Source organism: Callorhinus ursinus, unplaced genomic scaffold (genome assembly GCF_003265705.2).
Source record: "Callorhinus ursinus isolate GAN/ISIS: 27379988/994484 unplaced genomic scaffold, GSC_fseal_2.0 scaffold10, whole genome shotgun sequence".
Taxonomy (NCBI): domain Eukaryota; kingdom Metazoa; phylum Chordata; class Mammalia; order Carnivora; family Otariidae; genus Callorhinus; species Callorhinus ursinus.
Genome location: NW_027397072.1, coordinates 21904567 through 21926910, shown reverse-complemented (window position 1 = coordinate 21926910; position 22344 = coordinate 21904567). Strand labels below are relative to the sequence as shown.

The 22344-nt window shown below is 56.1% G+C and overlaps 1 protein-coding gene across 1 annotated transcript in view; it reads right to left on the bottom strand.

Moving 5' to 3' along the window:
• Window positions 1-859: 859 nt before the first annotated feature.
• Window positions 860-22344, bottom strand: part of KCNK3 (potassium two pore domain channel subfamily K member 3) — a 38171-nt gene continuing 16686 nt past the window's right edge. Inside the window, exon 2 of the mRNA XM_025867672.2 lies at window positions 860-4101. Within this exon, the coding sequence (XP_025723457.1) occupies window positions 3176-4101 (926 nt within the window). The 3' untranslated portion in view covers window positions 860-3175. The remainder of the gene's footprint in view (window positions 4102-22344) is intronic.

Genomic DNA, 22344 nt, shown 5'->3' with positions numbered 1-22344 from the left:
GAACCCCCAACAAATAGGTCTCTCCCTGTATGTTTCAAGTGATCTAAGTGGGTAGATGGGGGGACTTGGAGAAGTTGCCCCTATCCAACCCTCCCCCTTTATTTCCCCGGAGCATTTCGACCTGTAGGAAGCAAACCATCAGTGGATAGAGAAATCAATTTAGTGGGTTGTGACCAGCATTTTATAACATGAACTAGAAGAGAAAATATTAGAATGTGTTGGCTATAGTAGGGGTTAAGTATTATTTCATGAAAGATAGATAGGTGGGCAGGAAGGCAGGCAGGCAGATAGAAATGGGGTTGCGGTGGACAAGGTGTTACTGTGGGCCGTACTCAGTGACATCTGGAAGCCTCTGGCACCGGCTGCGAGGGTGCATCTGCTCCCCGGGTCTGATCTGGGATCAGAGGGTGGATCCCCACTCTGGCAGACAGGGAGGGGTCACTGTCAGCTGGGGTGCATCCAGCCAGACTCTGCAGGCCACGTGAGGAGGGGGAACACTGGATTTGGGATTCTCAGTTCTGGTTCTGATCCTGGGTCTGCCATTCACTCCTGTGTGACTCACAGCAAGTGACTTGCCCTCTCTGGGCTTCAGTGTACTCATGTACGAGGGGAGGACTGGACCAAGTGATTTCTCTTCTCAGGTCTTATGTTGCTCTCATAGTCGTTCCAGGATGACACTGAGAAAATCTGGATTTTGGAGGAAATTACAAAAGGGACGCCAGTGTTGCCCCAGGGCTTCTTCCTAAGGCCCCTGAAGCAAAGGGTTTGGTCAGCCTGAGGCGCGTCAGCTAGGTGTGTCTGTAGACCTCGCTCCTTGGCAGTGCCAAGGGTATACGATACAGAGGCAGCTGAGCCTGCGCCTGGTCTCCATGGACAGCATTTATTAGACGCCATTCTCAGTGTGAAGACAGATAGGCAGGAGGGGCGGAAGGGAGGCCGTGGCAGCCGTAGCCTTTGGGGTCCAGGGGCTGCCCGGGGTGGGGTGTGGGCGTGGGGCATGTCACCCACATGTATTGCATATTCTGTGGCAGTGTGCCCAGGCATAAGGCATTGGGGAAGCAGAAAGGCTGCCTGCAGCGGGAGGGCGTGAGGCAACGCCGGCCTTCCAGGTCCCGGACAGACCCAGCTGGAGACCGAGCAGTCTGCCATGCTCTGCTGAGGACCGTCTGGCCTCCTTCCTCACCATCTCCCTGCGACTTTGGTTGTGGCTCCCTCGGATCCGACAGGACAGGACCCCTCGAGGGCAGGGTCACACGCAGGACAGAGGCAGCCAGCACCCCACACATAACACAGAGGGCGCCCCTGGGTCCCGGGCCCTCTTCTCCTCCACACTGAGACAGGACTCACACACCGGCCAGACCTCTTCTCTCTCAGCGGTTCCCAGAGGCTGGAGCACGTGGCTGGGGTGCGGCCGAGGCCGAGCCCCCTGTGGCTCCCCCACTCCAGCTTCCCCGAACACCAGGGCTGACCTTGCTCAGCAGTGGCAGAGAGCTGACAGGGGCACAACGCGGGAGGGCAGTTTTGAGTGGGGAGGGGGCCCCCCGCCCACCCTTCGAGGTTGCCTTGAGACACGGGACCACCTCCAGCTGGGGGCCCAACCGGGGAGTCGAGGGCCTCACCTCCCTCTGCTGTTCTGCACCTGGGTTTTTGGTTGCAGGTGGGGAGGGCAGTGGGCCCACCGGGTCCGAACTCTCTGCCTGGGAGGGGCGCTCCTTGCTGCAGCCTTAATTTATCTCTAGCTACCTGGGACACAGGCACCAACACTGGCTGTGGAGCCAGGGATAATGTCCCAGGAGGATATGCCTGACAGTTGTCTAGCTCATTCTGCCCCATTCCCTCACCCCGAGAGCCCCCGCTCCTGGCCTTTCTTCCATGAGCCTCGGCCCTGCTTCCCGGTCTGTAAGCAGGCAGTCCAGGGACTGAGGGCTCCTACCCTGCCTCAGGGGCCCATGCGGAAGGCCTGCCTCCCGGCCAAGCAGCGTAGAGGCGGAGCCCGGACACGGCTTGGTCCTGGAGTCTGCTTCTGGTTTAAGCCCCAGGGGCTCCCACAACGCCTAGGGGTGCAGGGCAGGAGCCTCACTTTCAACAGTGGGCAGAGGAGTCCAAAGGAAAGGGCGCTGAGGCTCAGCACAAGCAGCCTGGGTTCTTGTCCCTCTGGGCCTTTTGCCATCTGTGTCACCCTGGGCAAGTCACGTCACCGGTCCGGGTGTCCGTGTCATCTGTAAAATGGGGATGAGAACTCCTGCCCTGGTGACCTAACGGGGGCGTTGTGAGAATCACATGAATGAGTAGTCAGGACAGGGTTTTCGGAGGCTGAAACTCATTCCACAGATTTAAGAGTTGGTCATTGTCAGCAGCGGCTGGGGATGGCAAGTATGAAGTGTTCTGTTTGATTCCAAGGGCAGTGTCTGAGGCTGGACTTCTCCCGCCCGGATGTGGCTGGAGACCAGTGAACTCTCATGGACCACGCTGCAGACTTGGGGGTGGGGGGCGCTGTTTCCCCATCCCTTCCCTGTCCCTCCTGCAGCCTGCCTGTCCTTGCTTCAGTCTGCCTGCCTTCTGGGGACTAGCTCTGGGGACTGCTGGGTTTCCACTTTCTCCATAACTGCAAAGCCATGCAAAACAACACAAAAGGTAGTGGGAGGTTGGGAGACACAGCTGGGGATGAGGAAGGGGAGTGGGGCTGAGTGGGGGTGACCTGAACAAAGACACCCTGGCTTTTGGAGCCTCGGGAAGGTGGGAGACTTGGCAGGACAGAGGTATAAATAGAGATGCAAACTTACAAGGAACACGAAGTTCCCTCCGGAGGGAGGAGAGGGCGGAGGGGGTATGGTCTGGGTACCAGCAGGGCCTCTGAGAGCTGGGGAGCTCCTTAGATTTCCAGAGGGATGAGAGACTCCCAGTTTCTGCCTTCCCTCCCCCACCCCCACCCCCCAAATTTCACATTTCTCGGAATTTGCAGGGCGCGGATGTCCTGCGACATCCTTAGAGCCCGGGCTCCTGCCGGCTGGTCCGCGAGCAGGCACAGTTGGAGATGGGGGGGCCGGGGGAGGGTGGTGAGGGACGTGGGGGGAGCCCCACGGGGCCTCCTCGCCGACCCCTACTGCTTCCCCCACCCCTGGCAGGAGCCCGCCCCCCCCGCACTCCCAGGCGCTCCAGGCCCCGGCGGCGGCGTTCACACGGAGCTCCTGCGCTTCATGAGGCCGCGGAAGGTGGACAGGCTGTGCAGGCCCGTGGACACCGAGCTGATGGCGGAGCGCTGCGCCCCGCTGCACAGGCAGCGGTGCGAGGGCGTGTCGCTGTAGCGGCCGCCCCCTCCCGGCGACGAATGGCTCTGCTCGACGCACGTGTCGGACGTGGAGAGGTCCCGCGGGATGATCATGGGGATGGAGTACTGCAACTTCTCGCGGCTCTTGTACCAGAGGCACGAGCACATGGACTGGAAGTGCAGCACCTCGGCGTAGACGTTGCGGAAGCCGCCGCCGCCGCCCGCCGCCGCGGTGGACGAGGCGGTGTCCGTGGTGTGCGCGCTGCCGCCCGCGCCGCCACCCCCGCCGCCCCCGCCGCCCCCTCCCGCCTGCCCGTTGCGCGTGAGCAGCGCGCGGTGCTCGGCGTCGCGCTTCTCGTCCTCGGCGTTCATGGTCATGAAGCGCAGCACCACGAGGTTGAGGAAGGCGCCGATGACCGTGAGGCCCGTGAGGATGTACACGAAGCTGAAGGCCACGTACTGCGGCTGCGTCTGCAGCGCCTGGTCCTTCTGCAGCGCCACGTAGTCGCCGAAGCCGATGGTGGTGAGCGTGATGAAGCAGTAGTAGTAGGCCTGGAAGAAGGTCCAGTGCTCGTAGTAGGAGAAGGCGGCGGCGCCGATGCACAGCGTGCTGATGCACGAGAAGAAGCCGATGAGCACCATGTTGGCCATGGACACGTCGGCGCGCCGCATGCCCAAACCCCTCTTGGCGCGGTGCAGCAGGTACTTCACGAAGGTGTTGATGCGCTCGCCCAGGCTCTGGAACATGACGAGCGTGAGCGGGATGCCCAACAGCGCGTAGAACATGCAGAACACCTTGCCGCCGTCCGTGCTGGGTGCTGCGTGGCCATAGCCTGGGGGAGAGCGGGGGAAGAGGAGAGAAAGCACTGCACTGTGGGGCTGCTCTTCCAGAAACCCTGTCCCCTTCCCCGAGATCTCTGCCCTCCACCTCCCCAACTTTGCAGATTCGGGCTTCTCCTTCCAGCGGAAGAGAGGACAACACACGCTTATGGGCGCATCCTTGACCCCGTACACTGTGCCAGTTCCTTGTTGATGCTCTTGGTTGAGTTCGCAGGGTAGGTAGGAAGGAAGGAGGAAACAGGGAGGGTTAAGTGACTTTTCCAAGGTCACACCCTTTGGAAGTAGAGCAGCCTGCGTTTGAACTGGAGTCTGGTTTCAAAGACCTAACCTATCTAGATCTAGAGTGGGAGCTCACACATAGAGATGAGGGAGGCAGCAAAGATAGGGTGAAGGGTGCTCACAGGTCATTTGGGAGACCTGGCTTCTAGTGCAGTGTCTGTGCGCTTTGGACCTGTTCCTCGTCCTCTCTGGGCCTCAGTTTCCTTGACTGTAATGGATGGAGGTTGGACATCCCGTGATTCAGTGTGCAGGGAGGGAAACTGAGGCATGGATGGCTCCTTGATGATTTCCCTGCTGCCAGCCAATGCTTATGAGGGGTAGTTGGCAACCAGGGCCCACCAGTCTCCCTGAGGCAGCTGGCCGACCAATGTCAGGGGAGAAAGGGGACATTGCCTCTCTGTTAGCCGGATGAATGATGCTCCAGGATCTTCATCAGCCACAGTCTGGAGCCCTGGGGTCATCCTCTGTGCCTGGCCCTGAAGTAGGGTCTGTCCTCATGGAGAGGTGGCATTGCCCTTGTTAAAGCAGGGTCCCTGCCTGTCCTTCTAGGTGTTACTGTCACCAGCCAGACAAACCCAACCCCTGTTGGGTTTGTTCTCCTTCACACTGCCCCCAGCCCTCACTGAGCTGGGAGCCATGCAGAGGCAAAGCCTCCCTCTGAGCCAACCATCAAATGGCCTTAAGTCAGGAGTTGTGCCTGGAGACCTGAAGGGGAAAAGACCCTGGATGGGAACTCAGAAGCCCTAAGCACAAGTTCTGGCCCTGTCACTAGTGGCTGTGTGACCTTGGGCAAATTACTCACCCTATCTGAGCATGTTTCCTCATTTGTAAAATGAGGTCTGCTGGTCCTGGACCTGCTTTTTTTTCACTGAGCTGTTACGATATTTATTGCTTTTATTAATAGGATTATTATAACAAAATAATGCTGGTTGGCAGGATTTCCAATTTTTCCTCCTCTCTAAGCCTTATCAAAAATGGAACCAGATGCTGCTTCTTCCATGCAGCTGTCCAGGATTCCTCACTGGAAGTGATCTTCTCTCCTTTGAGTGGCACTGAGAATGTTTAGCTTTGAACTCCAGGGCCAATTTTCCCACCATCCCTGCTCTGTCCCCTCGGTCCTCCAACTACATAGGTACAGCTAAACACCGGCTGGGAGTAGCACGGTGGGCATGGCTGTACCTTGTCGTGCTTCTCGCAAGCTTCCCCTCCACATTGCCAGCTATGCCCGTGGAGTAGGCCCAAAACGTGTGGCCGGCACGGTACGGTACCTTGTGCTTTGATGTCTGATCTGAATTCACATCCTGACTCTGCCATGGACAGTTTTTTGTTTTGTTTTTAAAAGCCTCTGTGAGCCTTAGTTTCCACATGTGTAAAATGGGGCTAATAAGTAGAACCTGTCTCCCAGGCCTTTTTGGGAGAAACTGAATGAGATAATGTGTATGAGGCACTTAGCCTAGAGTCTGGTACATATCAAATGCTCAATAATGGCTCACGATGATTAGCAATGAATGAAGGGCCAGATTTCCCTCTCATTTCCAGGCTGGGGGGCAGCTCAGTTCCAGTCAAGCTGGCATCTCTAGCAGCCCAAGGCCATTTGAATCTGAAACGTTAGGCAGACCTGGGGACAGCTGCCTGAACCGTGTGAGGCTGTGGGCTCCCCTGCTCCCCACCAGGGCACCGAGCTTGTTGACTGTGTCACTCTGTGCCAGGGCCCTGGCTAGCTGAGCTGTTGAGCCGCCATGCCTGGCCTGTCCGCGTCCCAGCAGGGTGAGAACAGATTGTGCCCGCCAGCTCGGCCACGGCAGCCAGACCACAACTCACCTCGACAGCTGGGCAGGCCCCGAGCCAGAGCTGCTTCTCATCCTGTCCTTCCCTGTGCCCCGGGGCTGGGGCCGGGCCGGCGCTGCACTGGTGGGGGAGGGCGGAGCGCTGTGGATGGGGCCGGACAGCGACTGGGGAGCATGGGCCCAGCCCCTGCTGGACCACACGCTGCCTGTGTGACCTTGGGCAAATCCAATCCCCTCCCTGGACCTCTTTTGCCTTGTCTGCACTCTGGGGGTGGGTCGAGCTACAGCTGTTAATACCCCGCCTGGTTGCCCGGCACAGCGCCGTCAGGGGGAAAGGAGAGACTGGAAGGGCAGGTGCTTCAGAACTTGTGGGGTTTGTGATGAAGCAGTGGTGATGGAATCTCATAGGGAAAAGGCCGCCGGAGATTGTAGTCTGGGGGTAGGGCAGCCTCTGTGCGGTCAGCGAGAAGGACCCCCTCTCGCTGCCACCACCACCTTGCCCTGTGCTCACTCAGAGGCTCCGACTTCTCTGGGACCCACGGTCCTTTAGTAAACCCAGTGTCTGCGGGCCTAGCAGCACTGTGGCTACCCACAAGGTCCCCCAGCTGCAGAGAGGCCCTCTCTGGTCTGAACACCGCCCAGGTCCCTGCAGACATGAGGCCACCTTCTTCCCCTGGGCCTGTCCACACATTGTGACCTCCTGCCCCTGGTGGCTTCGATCCTGAGTGCCCTTGTTTTCCCCAGCTCCCAGCCAGAAGGGACAACTCCTTCCCCTGCCTGCCCCCTGCTGGTGTGCAAAGCAGTGGCACATCCAGGCTTACCCAAAGGTTCTTACCAAGGCAGAGCCTCGTGCCGCGCTCTGTCCACCGTCCTGTCCAGGCTCGCCCCAGGCTGGATGTGCCTCATCCTTGGGGTCAGATGCTCCCCCCAACCCAGGCCCGCCCTCCCTCCCTCCCACAGGCTGAGGCTTAAGGTCTTATCCTTCAGATACATTTTAAACTTTAATCCTGAAAAACTTCCACAAGGCCATTATTATGACTATCTCTGTTTTATAGCTGAAAAAGGCTGGAGAGGCCTTGTGAGTTGGCCAAGGCCTCTAGGACGTTCTGACTCATCTCTCATTCCGATGCCTCAGAGCCAGTTCATCGCCGAGGAACGGTGACCAGGATGGGAAACTGAGGCCCTGAGGGGTGAACCTTCCACTTGGAGCCTCATCCTTGGGCACGGCCCTGAGCTGGATGTGGAACAAGTGGCAACAGGAGCACGATGCCCGGGGAACCAGATGCTTCTGCAAGTACCTGGCCCCGGGTCAGCATGCTCCCGTCCCTTCATCTGTTCTCTTGTCACTGGGTGAAAGGGCAAGGGAGCTATGAAGACCTGCTGACGTGGGCGCCCAGCTGGGAGGTGTGCCAGCTGGGGTGGAGCCAGTCCCGGGGGACCCTGAAACTTCTGGGAAGTAACTGGGAATTTGGCAAGGCCTGTCTGCCGTCCAGCAGGCCCACCGCCTGCCTGGGCCTTGCCCACATCGGGCATGGGTTTACCAGAGAGGGGGCAAAAGGCAGTCTCCACCTTCTCCTTGCTGTCCAGCTCTGCGAGTCTTTGGGCGAGGGGCTCCATCTGTCCTTGTGTGTCACTGACACACATGGAAGCTGGCGCTCTGGTCTGAGCACCCTCCCTCCCAGGACCTGATGGGCTGACCAGCCAGAACTCATGGCACGACCATGAGACTCTAGGCTACTGCCTCTCAGAGCCCCGGCTGGGGCTGTCAGCGCCCCCTCATCTCCCAGCCTCCCTTCCTGAATCCGCCAGACATACAAGTTCTCGGAGCCGGGAAAGTGCATCGTGATCCTATGACCCAGTCCTTCTGTTGTACAGATGAGGAAATAGAGGTCCAGAAAAGGAAAGTGAGCTGCTCAAGGTTACATAGCCAGTGAATGGCAGAGCCAGGACTATACTCCACATTCAATGCTCTGTCCTCGGCCCTGTGGCTCAGTGTGACCAAGGTTGACTTGTTCATTCAACAAGGGCCCAGCAGCGCCTGCTTGCAAGCAGCTCAGCTAAGAGATGGCTCTGGAACCTGGCCAGAGGCATGGAATTCACCTGAGGAAGCCAGGTGGCTGGACATATAAATTAATTATGTGGTCAGACATAAATATTAATTATGGATATTTGGGGCAACAGGAAAAATGTGAAGTGGGGCAGGAAGCCCTGGGCCTCAGTTTCTCTGTTTTCCTCCTGATATCACCAAGGAGCTCAGAAACTGGCCAAAGCTGTCTTCCAGGAAGACGCAGAGGGTTAGGGGGTCTAGCAGCACCCCCCCAACCCCTGCTCCTTACTGGATTTTCTCTCTTGGTGGCCTATTTCCTTCTAGTCAAAGCACAAATAGCCAATCTGAACCCTTGGTGATGGCCTTGGCTGGACTGGGCTCAGCTGCCCGGTCCCCACTGCCTTCATGTGCTCCCCCAGTCTGAGTGCCTGACCTCCTACCCCTGGCTTGGCTGGCTACAAAGCCAGCCTTGGGTGGAGAAAAAAGCATGGGGCCATGGAGGCAGGAGATCTGGGGGTCTGGCCTGGCCCTGGCCACAACCACTTTTGTGTCTTGAGCAAGTCTTTTCCCTCCCTGGACCTCGAGCTTCCTCCTCTGTGACTTGCGGGACAGGGCAAGATAAAAGGTTTCCATTATCTTCCCTGCTATGGATACCTCTGAATGATTTTTTTTCTATTAACCCACCCATTAGTAGAGTCTAAATTTTGAAAGACGTTATTTATGAAGTACAAGGTGTTGATCAGTGCGGGGAGCTGCTGCATAGAACAGAACAGGCACTGGATAGATGATTGTGAAAGCAAGAATTCATTCTTTCCCCCCATCAAAATGAATTAAGAGCAGCCCTGCCAATCAGAACTTCTGATTAGCATGGGCTAACTGATTCTAGAGACTGAATTAAGTTACTGTTATGCTTTTGAAATACTGAAAATAGGTTATTTCTGTTTGCTACAGGGGATCTTGGCAGGTTAGTGGCACCCATGACTGCCCACAGCCTGCGAGGAACTCATCTTCAGGGACCTCAGTTTCCTCATCTTTAAGATGGGACCCATGATCCACGGACCTCATAGAGTTGCTGTGGGCATTTTGAGGTGTTGGCAGACTTAGGATGCTTAGGGCATTGGCATCAATGAATATTAATTATGAGTATGAATATTTTGGGGAACATCAAGATTAGATGGTCTTTAAAGTTCCTTTCAGCACCAGTTTGATTCGTGTTTCCCCAGGTTAATTTCCTGGAACACCAGTTCCAGGGACTGCTCATGACTGTTGGATGCAAAGAGGGTTGCTTGGTTCGATTAAATGAGTTGAATGCTGAATTTAACAGGACTTGTCATCACTGGATTTCAGCGTGGACTTTATCAGCGCCTCACACGGGCTAAAAGGTGCGAGGCGGGTCAAGTTGGGGGAATGCGCTGAGTGTTCCCGCTTGTTTGACCTTTGAGCGCTTTCCTTACAGTGCATGTTGTTGGACCAGTGTTCCTGGAGCAGCTTGGGGAATGCTCGTCTGTAGCATCAAGAACTCTAAGGTCTTCTCTCTAGGTCTCTGACTTTGAGCGTCTCAGATGGCCCCTCTCTGGTTGGCCCGGCCCTTCTGTAGATTAGAAACACGTAGCCCTTGGCAGTGCCTGGCTGCACCCTGTTTCCTGGTTCCCTGTAGACCTAGTTATCTAATGTAAATATGGCACCAGCCAGGCTAATGTTTGCCCTGAGAGAAGATGGATCAGACCTGTGGCCTGAGGCACCCAAAAGGCTGTGAACTCTGGGCCAAGCCAGGCTGGTGCAGAGGTGGACACGGGGAAGGGGCCTGCACTTGGAGCTGCCCTGGGCTTGGTGGGGCAGCCAGAGAGAAGTGGGGGCTGGAGGGAGACACAGGCAGCTCCAGGGGATCAGCTGTAAGACACAGTTGCCCCCAGAGGGTAGCCGGGTCCTCCTTTGGGGGCCTGCAGAGGGCAGTCAGGCCTGAGCCCTTTGGGTCCCCTCAGAAAGGCCCACTGAACACGCCACCTCCTCAGGGACCTGAGGCGCCGACAGGGAGCCGCCCCCTGGGTCTGGAGATGGCAGCCGTGTGGAGCCAGGAAGTGGGACAGGAGGCTCTGCAGGAGTCTAATTGGTGTGTTAAAGGAGATGAGGCGGAAGGAAGCTGGCAGGAGTGCCCAGGCCCTTGGAAGGAGGGAGGAGGCTGCCGGGCTTGGTGGAGACAGGGAGGAGAATGCAGGCCTTCTCCTCCAGCCGCACCGTCCAGCTCTGACAACGCCTTTCTCAGAACCCTCCGGGATCTTCCCTAGTACTCCAGGTTCTGCTCCCCCTGCCTGGCTACAGCGCCTGCCTTTCTGCTCTCAGGTCTAAAGAGGAGTTCTTCAGGGCTCTGGGCTCCCAGGGGGCCAGCAAGTCCCCTCAGTGTCCAGTGCGAGGCCTGGTGGGAACCGCTGCTCGGAAAATGCCGTTCAACCCAGAGAGCTTCGAAGTCTGGGGTGCAGAGTTGGGGAGAGGAACCTCCCCTCAGACACCCAGCAGGGGGAGGGGAGGTGGCATTGGCAGGAAGGCCTTTAGTGACTCATACCTCCTGTCCTTCTTGTGGCCCCAGGCCCTTGCAAAATGAGGTCAGCTTCAGGGCTCCAGAAGGAATACCCCTGCCCTAGGCCTGGCCAAGGCCTGAGTGAGGCCTGGGAAACCACCAGGGCCTCATGGACCTGGGTTGAGGGGGAGGGACCAGTGTACAGAACTCCGTCTGGAGTTCATCCCCTCCAGGCTAGAGCTCCCAGGAAGGACAGCTCTGCAGCCCAGCACCCTCCCTCCCTCCCTCCTGCCCCTTTCCAAGGCCTCTTTCCCATCTTCCCAGCTCCTCTTTCGGCTCTTCTCCCCATTCCCCACTGGCAGGTGCTCTCCCTACCCCTGCTTTCCCACCACACTTGGCACATGGAGGCCCACTGCTCTCTCCTCTCCCTTTTAGCTCTACCCCATCCACAGGAGCCCCATTGCTATGATTCAGGGTCCTCTGGAGCAGTACAGCCCCTACCACTCCCATCCCCCACCTTCCCCAGGCCCACGTGGGATTAGGGGGAACTAAGGGGGAGGGTGCTGGTGTCATGGAAAATCCCTGCGGCAGCCAAGGTCAGTGTTTGCAGACACAGCCTGGCCTGGAGCCAGGCCTGCCTCCCTGGCCAGCTCCCTCCGGCCTATCCCAGAGGCTGGCTTTGCAAGGGGCTCTCGGAGGCACCCCAGGGCTGCTCTGGGTGCTCGGAGCCGCAGGGCCAATCAGTCCCAGAGGGTGAGAGACTCTGTAGTTCAACCCACTCATTTTATAGATGAGTAGACTGAGGCCCAGAGAGGGACAGGGACTGGGACATCAAGTCACTAACAGAGCCAGGACTGGCATCCAGGGCCTCTGTCCCAGTCAGTCCTCACTGCAGAGGAGAACATCCTAAAATCTGTTCCAGTGGACCAAGGAATAATGAAGGCTGTTGTCAAACTCCATTAAATCAGGGGCTGGCTTGAGGTTGGGCTAGATCTGAGATTGGCAATGGGGCCCAGTGGGGCCAGGGTAAGTAGACCCAGATGATCAAACCATGGTCCTTGACCTCAAAACGCTTTGTATCTGAAGTGAATCAGATGAAACATCTCAGTGGATTACTTTGGAAACTTCAGTGTCTTGTACAGAGAAGAGGATAATAATGTGTATTGTTAACACACATTGTTCAAATGCATGGCCTCGGTGGGAATTATCTTAGGGAGAATTTAAGACAGGAGCTGAAGGAGGGCTAGAGGTGGAGAACTTGGGTTGGGCTATCAGGAGGGGCTTCCTGGAGGAGGCGGCCTTTGCCCTGAGTTCTGAAGGATGGATGGGAAATGCAGGGTTCTGACAGAGGGGAGCTGCTGAAGCAAAGACGTAATGCAGGAAGACACGTGGCACAGTAGGGGCAGAGAAAATGTACCTGTCTGAGGCTAGTGGGCATTCTCACAAAGTGGGGGAAGGGGGACCGACAAACTCTCAGGAAGGCAGCTTCATGATACGCATCAAGAACCTTAGAAGTGTGTCTGCCCAGTGACCCTGCAATGCCACTTCTAGGAATCTCTGCTGGGAAAATAACCAGAGATTGGAACAAAGATTTATGAACAAGGATGTTTATAGCAGCATTTTCATTGTGAAAAATTGTAAACAGTCCAAATGTTCACCAATAGGGTTTGGTTAAACATATTAAGGTATATTTATGTGGTGGAATATTGTGCAGCCACTCAATATACTCTTCAGGAGTCTCTTAATTACATAGAAAACCACCATAGAATGTTAAATAAAAATGGCGGGATACAACACTATGTGTAACGGGATGCCATACTAAATATATAAATATAACAAATGTATTTACACACATGTAGAAAGAGAAGCTGGAAAGAAATATATCAAAAAGCTCATAGAGTTTATCTTTGAATCATGGGCTCATGATTAATTCTAATTTGCTCTTATATATTGTATATTTTCTACAAAAATCTATTACTTTTATAAGTAGATACCAACGAATATTATAAATCTAACACCAACAAAAACTCTGGAGTTCTCGGAGCAGAAAAGTTCACTTGAGCAACGTAGGTTGGTTAAGAAGAGCAAGGGCTAAAATGTGAAGTGCTTGGAAGGGTAGGTGCAGGCGTTCAAATCTTAACTTAAAGGCAGTGAGGAGCCGTTGAGGGCTCCTGAGTAGGGGAGGGACATGCCAAAGAAGGGTCGAGATGGATTTTCCTTGCATCCCGGTTCAGGGGGTGGCAGTGGGAGATGGGGGGGCAGGAGGTTTCATTAAGGAGGCCTGTGCACGCATGGTCCCATTGTCAAGTGCTCAGGCCTAAACTGAGTTCAGGAGGGGAGAGAGAAGGGGAGGGATGGAAGAGGGGAGGGAGGAGAGAGTAGATACACAGTGTGTGGGATGCTCTTGCATTTGTGGGCTTCAACCGTAAGCTCGGTGAGGGCAGGGATTTTGGTCTCTTTTGTTACTCCTATTTTCCCTGCACCCAGGAAAGTGCTCGGCACATAGCTGGCATTTAATTACTCTCTGTTGAATGACACCGTTAAGGAAGGGAGGCATCACCAATGAGCCTGAGAGGTGAAGGGGGTGAAGACAGGGAGGATGAAGAGAGCCTGAGGCCTGCAGCGGGCGGGGCCACATGACAGGGCAGCAACCCCACTTGTCCTCGGAAGTGCGCTGACCCGAGGCTTCTGGGCTCTATTACAGGCCAGTCACTGTACCAGGTGGCCGTGGCCCAGGCCTGTGGCCTGTCTGCATCCTTATGACCAATTGGCCAGGACATGTGTGAACTCAGAACTTCTAACAGATTGGATCTGCTGGGGTTTTAATTAAACAAATCCACCAGGGACAGTCTGGCACGGAGAAAATAATTCTACAGTGCAATAAAGTGGACTTGGCCATCTCAGCAGATGGCTGGAGATGCCAGTCCTCCTCTGTGTGCTTCTTGAAAGGCTGTGTCTATAACTCTTGCATCTGGCTGGCCTGAGTCCTACACTTAACACTCTCTGGCTCTTTCTGTTTTGCCCATGGAGGAGAAGCAGGCGCATGTTGGCATCTCCTTGTCAGACTCCCCCAAAAGGGGCTGAACTGCTTCCAACGAGAAGCCCTGTTGTGTCATGGGGGTAACTGTGGCCAGCCCAGGTGTTCCTTGTTGGCTGCACCATGTGTCCTGGAGTTGAGCTTGTCCAGAGCCTGGCCGCCTGAAATCTCACCCTGCAGGCAGTGTGACAGGGGGGAAGCATGGGCCCCGAGGGGCAAGGTGCACGGAATTAAAGAGCACCCAACCAGGAGTCAGAGGCCTGGCTCCCATCCCAACTCTTGCCACCACCTTACTGTAGGATGGGAGTTGGCAAACTTTGTTCTATAAAGGGCCAGATAGTAAATATTTTAGATTTCCTAGTCCATATGGCCTCTTGCAACTACTCAGCTCTGCCATATCAAGGCAGCAGCCAAAGACAATATGTAAATGAATGGGTGTGCCTGTGTTCCAATAAAACTTTATTTATAAAAATAGGCGGTGGGCCAAATTTGGTTTACAGGCCCTAGTTTGCTGAGGCTGATGCAGGGCCTTTGTGAAGGCATGCCAGCCTCCTGAGCCTCAGTTTTCTTACTTATCAAATGGAATGTTAGATTAGGAGGGTATTTCTTCTCTGACCAAGTTGTCTTTTAGGATTTCATAAATTGCTAGCTCCCCCTGTCCCATGCACCATGCAGAGGCCTGGAGGAGAGAGCTGAGTTTCAAGCAGGGTCTGGAGCCCAAACCTGCATGTGAAATTGGGGTCCACAGCCCTTCAGAGGCCACAGCTGCATTTCCACCTTGGTGGACACTGCTCCTGCTTTTCTCCATCCTGATGGGCTTCTTCTCTTCATCAAAGCCCATCTCAAAAGTCATCCCCTCAGTGACGCCTTCCCTGATCCTACCCACCTAAACACATCAGTACTCCTGGAGCTCTTCATTCATCACTCGCTATGCCTCAAACATTCATCCATCCAACCAGCAGACTTTTTGAGTCCTTAATACGTGCAGTGCTCTTAAGTTCTAGAATAAGAATATTTTCTGTTCAAAGGCGGTTCTCTTTCCACGGCCCCAGGCTGTCTGTCCCTGGACTCTTCCATGGGAATGACAGTCAGAAAATCTGGGCTCTGGTTCTGGCTGTGCCACTGGGTGATCACGGGCAATACCCTGCCCTTTTCTTAGCCTGGAGGCCCTCCTATGGGAAGCGATGAGGCTGGAGATGTTCTTGAGGCGCTGTGACATTCTAGGATTCTGGACCTCTAGAGGGGCCATGTACCTTGCCCCACAAACAGTGGAGAAAGCACTGTTGCGTCCCCAGAACAATGGCCCTGAGCCTTTGGGCGCACATGAAACGTACAGCTGCTGGGGCCCGCAGGTCTGCGGAGCTGCCCCTGCTGGCCCTGAGCAGATGCTGGGGATTCCCCGAGGACCCCGCACTGTCCTGGGAGGGGGCTGGAGCTCAGCAGTGCTCTAAATAATGCCCCCTGGGTGAGGCAGAGGGACAGCCAGAGTCATCTCTTTGGGTACCAAATTGTGCCCCCCACCCCACCCGCATCCAGCCTCCTGGCACAGGAGGCCACATGGAGTCAGGGAGGAGATGGCACATGTCCCATCTGGGTGTCCCAGGGCCAAGATGGGCCAGGGCGTCCAGGGAGGCTTTCTGGTCCCCAGGTTCCCCCTACTGACCCCTCACCGCACCCGCATCCAGCCCTGGAGCCCTCACCGCACCCGCATCCAGCCCTGGAGCCCTCACCGCACCCGCATCCAGCCCTGGAGACCAGTCTCCTGGGGCCTCACATCTTTGCTGCTTTTTGCTTTCTTGGCTGCTTCTTTTCTTCTTCCTTCTCTTTTCCTTTTCCTCTCCTCCCCCTCCTCCTTTTCTCGTTTTGTACTCTCAACCTCCCCCTGGACTCCGAGGACAGTGGTGGTGTCTCGTACTTCTTGGGAGCTCAGCGCCTGGCATGCAGTAGCTGAGAATACTGGTGGGGGCAGGGGGGCTGGTAGCAATGCCGTAGTGGCGGTAGGAACAGTAGCAAATAACAAAGCTCGCATTTACTGAGCATTTGTGTGCCAGGCACTGTACTAAGGGCTTTCCGCATATCATTTAATTTAATCTTCACAACAACTTATTAAGAGCGGTATTACCTCCATTTTACAGGTGAGAAAATGGAGGCACAGAAAGTTCACGGAACTCATTTAAGAGCACACAGCTGATGAATGGCCGAGTCAGGGTACACATTCAGGCCTGTCGCCTTGTGCAGCCTGGCTGAGGTTAGTTGATTAGATGCTGCCTGCTGGAAGGCAGGTGCCTGTGTTTTCCTGCTGAGGAGACTGAGCCGAGTGGCTGGGTGCCTCGGATCAAGGCTGCACAGATATATGGCAGACAGGCCTTCCTGCTCTCTTCCTTCCGTGTCTTGGTGGTCTCCAGGCCTCCTGGACCGGAGTCAAAGCAGGTGCTCTCTCCAGCTACCATTCCTCCTCCTTCCCATCCAGGCCCTTCTCCCAGGAAGGTGGACCTTGGCGTGCCACAGAGGACACGCTCCCCGGCCAGAGCCAGATGGCAGGAGGCAGTGGGGCGCTCCGAGCCTGCCCTGGAAGCGGGGTGGGGGGGGCGGGCACAGCCCCTGCGGAGGCTGAGTGGGCAGCAGGGGACCCAGGAAGGTTGCAGCACCGGGCTGGTCTCAAGAATATCACCTGGAAGATCAGCGAGGCCAAGATGACTTCTTCCCCTCTTAGCTTGTCTTAATTAATCAATAAAGCAAACCTCCTCCTCGGCACCAGGCACTCCGCTCTGCGCTGGGAGAGGACGCAGGGATGGGGATGGCCGGGTCACGCCCTCTGGGAACAGAAGCAAGCTAGTGGCAGCTGAGAGGAGACCGTCCCTGAAGTAAAGACTTTCCCCAGGATGTGCTGAGTCTATGCCAGAGGCACCATTCTGTGACAGGGGAACCGTGGGCACCCAGAAACCAGAAGGGAGTTGGAAGGCATAGCAAGCTTGCCAACGCTCCTGTTGCTGGGAACGTGGCGTGTTCTGTTCCCTAAAGCATCCAGAGATGTCCCTGGATACCTGGGAGCATCGTCCCGGGCGGGCGTGAACACCTGGCTGGCGTGCGGCCTGCTCCACCCTCCTCGTCACTAGAAACCGGGGCCAAGGTTACTGTCAGAGCGCACACTGCCCCTTCCTCCTCCCCCACTTCTGTCTTCTTCCTCTCCTCCTCCTCCTCCTGCTTCTACCATTACTATTTTATTTAAGTAAGCTTTTAATTTTAGAACAATTCTAGATTTACAGAATTATTGTGAAGACGTTCCTTCCTTCTTCAACATTCCCCGCCTCCCCTATGCTGATGCGAAGCTGGCTGCTGTGCTCCCCGCCCCCCTTCTCCCTCCCCGGAGCCTTCTGAGGAGACTTCCTCCGGCTCTGGCCCAAGAGCATCCCTTTCTCTCAGCTCTCTGCACAGCATCCGTCTCTGCCACTCACTTGCCTCTCCTGGCGGACGCTGGCATATTTACCCACCTCCTAATGCACAGTGGTGCCTCTGGGAGCAAAGCTTCAGTTAGTCAAGTCTACGCAGAAAGCAGGGAGGGGGCTGGCCAGCCTGGGGGGGGGGCGCCGGATCCTGGTTTCTACGAGGCGGTTGGCTCCCTGGGTGGAGACTTGCCTCCTGGCGCCCCCCCCCGCCCCCTCCCCAGTGAGGCTGGCTGTGGGGCGACAGGTGGGAACAGGGGGAGGATAGAGTCCGAGAGGAAGAGGGGGGAGAGCAAGGGAGGGCATTCCCAGGCCAGAGAGAGCCTGGGCTTTGTCTGCCCTTAGCGCCCCTACTGCTAAGGGTGACAGTATCAGGTACCCCAGTGCCTTTGCATTAATTATCTCCAGTCCTCGCCATGACCTTCAAGGTAGGCATCATTAGGTCCATTTGGATGAGGAAACCAAGCCTCAGGGAGGCTAAAGAGCCCGGGCCTAAAGTCATACCAATAAAAGTTGGCAAAGCTAGGATTCAGCATAGATCTTTTGGCCTTCAGAGTCCAGGCCCTGTCAGGTGTCCCTGGGACCAGGCAGTTTGTTGAGAGAGTGTGGAAAACGTGTCCAAGGGGCCATCATCCTGAGATTGCTGTGAGCCCTTCAGGGCAGGACAGTGGCTGTTCAAACCATGCAAGGAGGGAAATGGTGTCCCTCCAAAGGCTGGTCCTTTCTGTCCCAGGGAGCAGCCCTCTGGAGGTCTCTTTGCAAACTGCTAGGATGCTTCAGTATGGCCCTGAGCCGGACAGAGCAGGAGGTGAGCGGGCAGCAGGAGGACAAAGCAACAGGGCCCTGAGGGAGGCTGTCTTTGGTGGATGTGGCTGGAGTGTCTGCCCCTTTCCTGGGACAACCTTAGTTGAGGGCCTAGGCAGCCCCTTTCTACCACGTGACCTTGGCCTAGGCTGCAGTGGGTTGGACTCGTGGTGGCCCCCGATCCAAGGGGACTGAAGCTATCAGCTGCACTGAGCCCATCAGGTCACCTCTCCCAGGGACTGGGATTCCGGGCTGAGGGGCCGGTCAGCTTTTGGGGGCTGAGCTGCAGGGTTATAAAGAGTTGGGTCCTAGGTGGGACCACTGTGAGCCGAAGTCACACTGGAGTTAGGGTTGCAGGGGAAGAGAAGCCAGAGTGAGTGGGCACAGCAGAGACGGGTGGTGTCGCCCAAGAGAGTGAGAGGGAGAGGCCTCGGCTTCTGATTCCTGGCCCTCCCACTAGCTAAGCCCCGCTGTTCCCTTTTATTCGCACTGGCGCAAAGGGGCCTTGTGCCTCGCTAAGCTCCAGCCACTGTTCATGGAGGGGCTAGTCTCCCAAGCCCCGAACAGGGTTTGCTCCTCGTGAGGTGACGGCACAGCAGAAGGGCCCTGGCTGGGTTTTAGGAGACCCACCTGGGCACAGCACTCTACAGTGTTGAGGAACATTCCTGTGTGGCCCACTGGGCAGGGGTGGTCTGCATTCAACAGCTGGGGACAGTGAAGCCTGGGCAAGTGGGTGTCTCCTCCAAGGTTATAGCCCCAGAGTTGGACCTGAGAGCCAGGTCCCCTGATTCCAGGCCTGTTGCCTCTCCCACAGCTCACACTGCCTCTCTGATCCCCTCTCTTGCTAGGTAGCTGGGTGGCCTGAGGTTGAGAAATACAGTGTGGAAAGTGCCTAGTACAAGGCCTGGCGTGTGGAGAGTCTCAGGACGTAGGAGCTGTTATTAATGCTATTACTTTTTAAAGCACAGCTCTGAGCTGCCACCCACCACCCAGAAGCCTTCCTTAGTTCCCCAAATGTACACAACACAGTCTGGGGTGTCTTGGCCCAGCACACAGATTGTTGGGCCACAACCCTACCCCCTACCTGGCCTGCTCTCTTCTCACTCCAACACTTCCGGTCCCCTCTCTTGCCAGGGTTTCCCACATCTTTCCCACACCCCACCTCTGAAGCTTCCTCATGTTGCCTGGAATTCCCTCCCTTGTCTGTCCTGCCCCCCAAGGACGACTCCACCTCTTTGGGCCCACCTCCCCCTGTCCCCCAGCTGGAAGAATGGTGCCTTCTTCTGCCCTTGCCACTCTCTGCCAGGTGGTAGGTTTTTGCGTGGAGTTGGGTCTCTCTCTGCTGGCCCACCTTGCCCAGTGTTGCCAGTGGATTCCCAGCAGATGTAGGAAGCCGGTCTCAGTGACTGGGTCGGTTGTGGTGGGGAGGTCTTGGAGTGAGCGTGGCCCCTGTAGGCCCTGTCTCCACCACCTGCTTGCACACTCTCCTTTCTGGTCATGGCTAGTGGCCCAGACAGCTCTGGGCTGGCAGGGAATTTGGGAACAGATGCCAGGAGATGTGAAGGAGGCTTTTCTTAGGCTCAGCACTCTCCCCAGGGCTCAGGAGCTCAGATGGTGCAGGTTGGCATAGTGCCCAGGAGCAGAAGGACTCCAGGCAACACGGACTTCAGCCTGGAGCCAGCTGCTGGGACCTTCTCTTCGTCTGAGCCTGCCTGCAGATGTGGTGTCCCCACCCCCACTAATCACATAAGCATGTGTGCATGTGTGCACCACAAACACGCGCGCATACCCACCCGCTCCGACACCCTGCGGGTCCCTGCAGTAGCCTGCTGGTACCGTTCCGCCCACCACCCGGGGCAGGGAGTGCAAGAACCAGATGGGCTCCTGGGTGGACAGGGAAGCAGGAGAGTCTGCCCCGCAATAAAGGAAGAGGGAACCCCTCACAGGACCTGGCCTCTGGGCCCTGCTGTTCCTTCAAGTCATTAAGGATTTAAAGAAGTCCCCAAATCCAGCCCCTCCCCCACAAAGACAGACTCTTCTCGGAGGCTAAGATTCCATCACTCTCCATGGAAACACATTTCACCAAACCCTACGCCCTGTCAGAAATACTCCTTAGGCGGAATGAAATGACCAAGGCTCAGGCCCTTCCCTTTCAGCCTGTTGTCCTCATTGGAGACAGCAGGTAGCTGTCCCCATCTTTGGGGACACTGCCCTTCACACAGAGACACAGAGGCAGGTGCTCAGTCCCCAGCCTGCCTCCCTCTGCCTGACTCCCCCTGGGCTTGCCACCTCTCTTCTGCCCTCTGATTTCCCACCCTTTTCAATGATCTCTGCCACTCTGCCACCTTCCAGGCCCTCCATCCTCACTGCTGTTCACAGCGCAGAGTCGGGTATAATAGGAGAGTGACTTCAAGGCTCCTGTGGCCTAAAGAGGCTGCCTATTTATGCACTGGTATCCTGAGTGTGCTTTTTATGGTGCCAAGAGCTCCACGCTGGGCAGTGTCCCCAAGTACCCAGGCGGTCTCCCCAGCTGCGGCTTATAGTTCCACTGTGCCTCCCCTCCCCAGGCCGCCCCACCCCAATGTGAAGTCTGGGCGAGCTAGCTTTCTCTGCACTTGACTTTATTCAAATGATTAAATGCCTCTGTCACAGCTCCCTCCTCCCCAATTCAAAACAATACTAGCTGACTTTTATCTAGTGCTTACTACGTGCCACATTGCTCTAGGCGAGCAAATACATGTTCCTCTTTTAATCCTCAGACAACCCTATTTGGTACGTACTATTATTATCCCCATTTAAAGATGCAGGAGCTGAGCCACAGCGAGGTTAAGTGACTTGCTCGAGGTCATACAGCTAGAACGTGGCCGAGTGAGACCCTCCTTATACTGCTTCTCCTGTTCTTTTTGTGGGCCTTGCTCCCTTCCCGCTTTTCCCATTCAGAGGAGGAGAGACCCTCCCTTCCCAAGGCTGACTCCCTAACTGCACTCTGCCCCAGCCCTGGGCTCTTCCTCCTGGCTTTGCTTCTGGAGGCACACCCTTCCCCCACTTGGCGGTATTTTCAGACTGTTGGTCTGCTGGTGTCTCACTGCTGGCCTCAAGGTTTTTCTGAAAAGAGAAGGGAGGGAGACAGACCCACCATGCTCTTTCCTCCATCTTACTCTCTCCCCCCTCCGAGAATTGCTTCCCTCTCACCCCTCAGTCTGCCCTCACTTCACCAAGACTATGCTTGCTGAAAACCTCAGGAATGTCCCGAGTACCAGAGCCAGCGAGGAAGGGCTGCGCTAGCTACACGGCACTCTAGGACAGATTAGAAAAAATGGGCCCCTTTCAGTGGATGCAGCCTCTGGGAGTGCATAGCTTGGTGAGGAGGCTGAACTTCAGCTTCCCAACCCATCAGCTGGATTCTTTGGGACAGTGCACAACCTGGACAACCACACATAGTGGTCTTGGATGTTGGCATCCTTATTGCTCTTCGTATTCTGGCCACACTCAGCCCTGATGGCCAGCCTTCCTCTGACTTCTTTCTGGACACTCCTCACTCCTGCTTCTACTGGTCCTTTGCAGTTGCACCTGATGCCCCCTGATTCTAAGAGTGGGCCAGGACTTTGCCTGAGCTGCTCTGATCCTGGCCCCCAGGGAAGGCCACCAAGAACTTGCCTCCGGCTCCACCCCACGTCCCACCTGGCTGAACCAGGACACCCAGGTCTGTTGTGGTCACCTGAAGGCACCATTCGCCCCCATGTTGACGCTCTCTGTACTGCCTGATTCCTATCAATGTCCTCATTCCTCAGTCAGCCGGACTGAGTACCTTGTCTTTCCTTCCTCTTTTCCCCCACACCTGGCCCCCGCCATCCCTCCTTCCTAGCCCTGTCCTTTCCTTCTGTTCCACTGTGGTCCAGGCCCTCACCCTTTCCGTTCTGGGCTTGGCCAGTGGTTCCTGACCTCCCCAGCAGCTTCCAATCCCTTCCGCTAGCCTTCCCCACACCAACTTCCAAATTATGCTCCACTCTGCTCTCTGCTTAAAATGTCACTCCTCTGCTCAAAAGAGCTTCCATGACTCCCCATTGCCTACAGGGAAAGAAGCCCAAACTTTCAACCTGCCTTTCAATGTCCTCTGCCATATGTCATACCTCTCCGGGCTTAACTACAACTCTGTAGCCGAGGAAAGCATTTTGGAGCTAACCCTTGGCAGTGCTTTTCCATAGCCGAGCTCTCTGGAAGGCTGCCAGGGAGGAGGTGGGTGGGGGGAGGTGTTGAGCGGGGGGGGGGGGGTGTGGCTCTGCCCTCGCCACGGCCATGACAAGCACAAGCTTTTGATGACCAC